The 6,828-nt window shown below is 37.9% G+C and overlaps 1 protein-coding gene across 1 annotated transcript; it reads left to right on the forward strand.

The window, feature by feature from the left end:
• Positions 1–2,421: 2,421 nt before the first annotated feature.
• Positions 2,422–6,573, forward strand: LOC140200402 (trace amine-associated receptor 1-like). Its single transcript, XM_072263681.1, has one exon. The coding sequence runs from the start codon at positions 2,579–2,581 to the stop codon at positions 3,671–3,673; it is 1,095 nt and encodes a 364-aa protein (XP_072119782.1). The 5' UTR covers positions 2,422–2,578; the 3' UTR covers positions 3,674–6,573.
• The last annotated feature ends 255 nt before the right edge of the window (positions 6,574–6,828 follow it).

The raw sequence follows: 6,828 nt of genomic DNA on the forward strand, positions 1-6,828 counted from the left end.
TTATCATGTATTGCACTCTACAGCTACTGCAAAGTTAAAAATTTTCCTGACACATGCTGGAGATATTAAACTTGATTCTGATTCTCTGTATTACAAATAATCTATCATCAGTTTCTCTGTATTTGTATAGTATCGCTTCTCCAGAATAGATTCAGCCACATTACTTTGTACACTGTGCTGACCTTCAATACTCTCTCCACCAAACGCATTAAAAATCTTCTTCCTTGTTCTCAAATCCTCCCACAGCATTACTCATACCTGTTTATGCAATTTCCTCAAACTGTACATCCCTCAGGATGCCTATGTAGATTCAATCTTATCATCTCTCATTTTAATCACTCTCAAACTCAGAGGCCTGGCTCCACATTTGGCTTCATGCCAAATTATATTTGCTGCTCTTGTTGTCAAGCTATTTGGGTTAATTTATTATATCCAGAAGTGCTATCGATCCTCAACCACTCAATTGTCTGTCACTTTGGTCTTTCCTACAGTCCTTTTAAGACTGAAAGGTTCTCTTGGTTCTGTTAACATCATTAACAATTATTTTGTTCAACTTCATTTGTCGGAGTCTTCAGTTACTTTGCATTGATTGCATACTCAATACTTGTACACCTCTTGCATTACACATATTTTCCTGGTGAAACTGAGTTTTTAACCTTAGAGCAAAGAGAAGATTTGACTATGGTCCTCAGAGTTGTGAAAGCTCGGATTGTGTTAATAAACGGATTTTTTTTTTCAAAATTACAGTCAATTTGAAGAGAGCATTGATTTGAGATGGACGACTGGTAAATGAACATAGAGCATTACAGAACAATACAGACCCTTCAGTCCACGCTATTGTGCTGAAATTTAAACCAACTCCAAGATAAGTCTAAGCCCTCCCTCCCATGTAGTCATCCATCTGCCTATCTAAGGGTTTCTTAAACGCCCCCACTGCCTCTACTGCCAGTGCTGGCAGGGTTTTCCAAGCACTTTACACTCTCTGTGTAAAAAAAACGTACTTCTGACATTCCCCTTACTACTTCCTTCAATCACCTTCAAATTATGCCCCCTCGTTGAAGCAGACCTTTGGAACAAATCAGCATTTTTTTTCAATGCAGCAAGTGGGTCAGATCTGAAAACTGATCCAAGATAACTTTTTAATAGTGAAATGGATAAATAGTTGGAGGTCAAACTGTATCACTACATTGAAAGAGATGAAGCGGAAGTGAGAGAATTGCTCTTCAAAAGTTCAATGAGTCAAGAGCCCTTCACCTAGACTGTAGTTTTTTTTCCTGTTGATTTGAAGAACAATCAGATCTTGACCTTCCTTGGTTGCTTTTTGCTTCTTGCTTCTTGGCATTACCTTTCTTTAATTATAACACAGGAGGAGACTATTAACTGCATGTTAACACCGTTTATTCCCTTCAAGTGCCTCTCCAGTTTCTTTTTGAACCTTCATTGATGAATAATTACATATTTGTTCTGAACATTCAGTGTATCCAAGAAACCCATGCATGTTGACTGCCCTTTCATTCCGACCTCAAACGTATCTGCTTATCTCATTTAAAGAGCCTCAACGAGCAATCCGCTATTTACTCTGCAATTTTGCCTGGCATGCTGGACATTGTGTGAAATTAAATTGAAATAGAAAGAAGCAGGGGAAAAAAATGCTGCTGGAGAAGAGTGTGTAATTTAGAGTCCATGGAAAAAATGATAATTAAATGAGCCAGCTCAAAGGTGTCTTCCAGCAGAGACTCTTCAGGGCGACAAGATCCTGTCCCTTTAAAAGGGGAATACTTTAGTTTTTTGGTTAATGTAACTAACAATAAAAGTTCGGAAATGCTGGAAATCTGAAATGCAAACAGAAATGTTGAAAACACTCAACAGATCAGGCCGTTTCTGTAGGAAAAGAAACAGAGGTCAGGCTTCGGGTCAGAGACTCCTCGCCAGATCCAATTCACTGTCTTCTAATTAGTTTATTAAGGCCGTAAATTATCTTGCCAGCTCCACTGTTTCTTCGGGTGGGTGAATAAATTTATCTTTTTAATCTCATAAAATGGAATACTTTACATGTGTTTTTAAATAATTGTAAATTGCTCTATTCGCTCTAGTAAAACATCTTCGGTCTATCTAAATATTAACCGGCTTCTCCACTGAATGCAAATTCTCTTTTGAAGTAATTTCACATCTCAACAGACCTGCATTCCATTCGAGATGTGCAGGTGCCTTTCATGGCCAGTACTGATTAGGAGGTGGCGATTCCGACTTTTGGATGTCTCATTTAGTCAACAGGGCTAAAACGAAATCAGCAGCCCCTTATCTCCACTGCGACTTGCACATGATGCAGGCTGTGAGAGATAAATAATTGTCACAACGTTAATGATTTATAACCCAGCCTGCCAGCCGTCAAGTAGCTGATAGAGGCGAGGCGAATGCAGCTCCTGAGCAGACTGTTCCGAGTAAACCAGTACGCCGAGAGCGCTTTGATATTGCGTTAGGTTAAAATGTGAAATGACTTGGAAGACTTTAAAATAAGAACAGCGTGGATGACTAAATATGTGGAATAAACCATTATAATTCACCCGCTGAACACACTATGTTCTTGGTGGCTAGTATTTGCCCAACAGCACAGGTGGTGAATACTCTTGTTTATAACAATTCCGCACATCGCAACACTTCAGGAAACGCTCTGCATGAAAGATGGCAAATTTTTGAACAGGTGCTTCTCTTCGGCGTTCTCGCCATAATCATTCTCGGGACCATCCTAGGCAACCTCTTGGTAATTATTTCAATCTCCTACTTCACCAGACTGCAGACTCCAACGAACGCCTTTCTGCTGTCACTGGCTGTTGCGGATTTCCTCGTTGGGATTATTGTGATGCCTTTCAGTATGATCAAGATACTGTTCGAATGGCACTTCGGAAAGACCTTTTGCAAAATCCACACGGTGCTGGATGTGATGCTTTGTACATCATCCATCCTGAATCTCAGTTGCATTGCCTTCGATCGGTATTATGCAGTGTGCTACCCTTTGAGGTATCGCTTCAGGGTGTCTCGGAAGAGAATAACAGCCCTCCTCCTCGTCTGCTGGGTCCTACCCGGCTTGGTGTCACTTGTGCCGTTGCTACTGGACTGGCATTTACTGGGATTAGATCCCACCGTTCTGCAAGCCTATCCAAACGATTGTGTGTTCATCGTCAATGTCCCCTACGCTATCACTGCCTCGGTCGTCTCCTTCTACATTCCCATGTTGGTGATGTTGGCAGCATACGCCAAAATTTTCCATGTTGCCAGGATCCAAGCCAGACAGACACATACTATTGAAAATGGACCCCAAGGAACCGGCGCCACCAGATTTCGCCACAGTTCTTCCACGAAGAAAGAAATGAAAGCTGCTAAAACTCTCGGTATCATCAATGGCTGTTTTCTCCTTTGTTGGCTACCCTTCTTCACTACAAATATTGCCGACCCTTTACTTGGTTACCAGACGAACCAAATTCTCGTTCATGTTATTTTGTGGCTGGGCTATATTAATTCTGCCCTCAACCCTCTGATATATGCTTTCTTTCATAAGTCTTTCAGGCGAGCTTTCGGTTTGATCATTGGCTGTAAGGTATTCACCAACGATTGCCAAAATAACAATTTGTCAAGTGCTATCAGACGTAATGCACAACTTGCTGCACTTTCATAGTAAATGGAATGGACTTCTCACAACTAAAATGGCATGGTGGCTGCGTTATTACCAGCCATTTATTAATATTCTTTAATAAACCCTGCCTATAGTGAAAATGTATTTTAATTAATAAAGATCAGTTCAGCTTTTTGGGAGAAAATGTAAGTCAAGATGTAAGTTAATGGTTGGGTAAAGTATTTGGGGGAAATTGTTCATGGGCTTTCAGTGATGTAGTTTGTATATATATCAGCCAAATCCAAGGTATTGTCTTTTATTCTGTAGTTAGGGTCATTGGGAGTAGAGAGAAATTTTGTTGTTATTTTGTTACTTGTTACCAAATGACTTGTACTTAATATAATACTTCATCTTATCTGCTTAAAATCTTGCTTTTAAAGGAATACATAGAGGCATATTTCTCCTTGGCTGCAAATGGAATTTTAAAAACTCCATCGTTTCTGCATGTCAGCATTCAGAGAAATTCTGAAAACAATTTATCATTAGCATAGTTAAAATTGAGTTTGAATTTGAAAAAAATTAACTTGTCATCGTTTGTTAATTTATCTTTCCTTTTTTCAGGATATAAATTCAAATAGTTTACGAATGCAACTTGCTGGGCTGCTAGTTGAAAAGAAAGATGGGACAGTAATTTGCAATACAGTTTTGAAATACTATTTCCAGTCCAGAATGAGCCATCAATATGTAAAAAAAACAAAAGATGACCCTTTAACCAAACTTGTTTACATTTGAATATTTACTAATGTGAATCGGAACCATTGTGGTTATATTGATAAAGTATTTGCATTTTCCTCTGCCTCAAACATCTCTACTTAACTATACCATATGGCAAAGCATTCCAAACCTTTTCAAGGAGCATTTTTCCCTTATTTCTGTGATTCATCTTAAATTGGTAATGGAGGAATTGCCCCTGGTCATTTACACATTAAAATCTGACCATTCTGACCAATGTGACATTGGTAGAAGGACTATCTAATCAGATTCACAGTCTTTTTTATTTAAGTATACATCTAGTTCTCCTTTGAAAGTAGAAGTGAAATATGCTTTTGCCATCCTTTTTCAAGCAAGGTATTTCAGATACTGTAGTAATTTTTAAAATAATATTTCTCCCTTTTCCCAATTAACTGTTGGTGCTCATTTTCCAATGGAAAACACTTCATTTTCTGCTATCAAATCATCACATAATTTTAAACTTTTTTTGTAAAATTCTTCCCAAACCACCTTTATAATGCAAGAAAATGCAGCCCAGATTCTCCACATGATTGAACATAAACTATGCCATTGAAGGCAAGCTGGGGAAAGATTGTGATAATTGTGAGGTACTGGTGGAAGATTATCATGGTCTCTGAGCACCACAGCAGGGAAGTGAATTGGTTGTGTTTTTAAAAAAAAAAACACGTATTTGGAAATTGCTCAGCTGCCAAAGAACAGTAACTAGCCCCTAAAGAAATAGTGAGAAATAATTAAATAAAGTTCTTTTACAATGTGAAAATGATCACTTGTCATATTTTATCTTTTATATTCGCTTTGAGGCTAGGTGAGAATGAGCTACGTAAGCCCATGATAGGATGATTGAAATTGGGGTTTCTAACTCCTATTACCCACCCCACTGTCCCATCTGCTTTGCTGGCACTATAAAGGTAACAATACCTCTGGGTGTAGTAAGTCAGGGCATCACATAAAAGTTCACTCATTCTTTTTAACTTTGCCGTACAGATATTGTTTCAATGTATACTGTATCAATTTTGTGCAAGTGAAGAGTTAACTGTGAAGAACAAAATTGAGAAAATACTTGCTCCTCAATGATATGCTGTTTTGTACTTTAAAAATCATAGCCTGACCTAGCCACCTGCAAAAACAAAGTTCAGATGTTCCATTGATCCTATTGGAAAGGAAATAGCAGCAACACTGGGAAGTTGATCTTGCAGTAGCTTTCTGAATTACTGTGCTAATGTTGGAGGAGTAAAGGAAATAACATCAGAAAAATGTTTCAACTAGTAGTAAGAGGCAAATATATCAGCAGAGCTCTCACTTGAATTTATAGAAATGGGTATTGTCAGAGCTTCTCCAAGAGGTTATTTGTGTTGATTTGTAATTTGCTTTCTCTAATTATGTCAGTTGGATTGTATTGAACTCTGAAGTTTCTGTTAGACCCAATTTGAATAACAGCTACATGATCCTGACAAGATTATGTTGTTCTGATGCATATTAAGTGGTTGTGCAAAATTCAATCTCATTTGCTCACCTGAATTTTAAGATCAGGAAATAGAACTAAGATGACCAGAAGGCACTGTGAGGCTCCAAAAGCAAAACTAACTACAAAAACACATACAACTTCAGTTTTGAGAGGATTTTTGATCTTGGTTGAAGCTGGCCAGACTGCTGTAATAGTGATGCCCTCTTCAAATTAAGAGCATGTATGGTGTTAATTTTCATCTAGGCTTGGAGTTGATATTGGAAGAATGAGAATGCCAGGATGGAAATGAAGAATGGGAAAGACCAATCCAAGTTGCCCTGAAGCCTGGAGAAATATCCATGGTTACCAAGGGTGACATGAATAATAAGATGAAGCAAAGATATAAGGTAATAAATTGAAATATAATGTACATATTAACACATGCTTATTTCTGTATCAAAGTTTATGCCATTCATATTGTTAACAGATATTGATAGAATGTACACAAGTTTATAAACCAAGGGTTCCCAACCTGGGACCCATGGGCCCCTTGGTCAATGGTAAGGGTCCATGGCATAAAAAAAGGTTGGGAATACCTGCCATAAACCAAGATTTGTTTATCTGTTCTCAGGTAAACTCTTGTTAAAATTTATAATGGTTGCTCGATGGTGGAAATTCCAGGTGTTGGCTGTGTTTTCTTTTCTTTAAATGTTTGACATGACCTATATTGGCCAATAAAACTTTTCATATAGAAGAATCTTTTCTGTCTTGCCTATTTTCTATCACAGCATCAACACTAGAAATAGCACTAGGTGAAACAGTATTAGATGTGTAAATTTTTTACACAAAAAGTTATTCCTTCCTTCTCGTTTTATGTTTACGTCTTGAATATTCACTAAATTAGTGTTGTACGGACACCAGCTGTCTTCCAATACTTTTCACAAATACTTTTTTTTGTGGCATATGGCATACAAGTGTTAGA

The sequence above is a fragment of the Mobula birostris genome, chromosome 7 (genome assembly GCF_030028105.1).
Source record: "Mobula birostris isolate sMobBir1 chromosome 7, sMobBir1.hap1, whole genome shotgun sequence".
NCBI classification, from domain to species: domain Eukaryota; kingdom Metazoa; phylum Chordata; class Chondrichthyes; order Myliobatiformes; family Myliobatidae; genus Mobula; species Mobula birostris.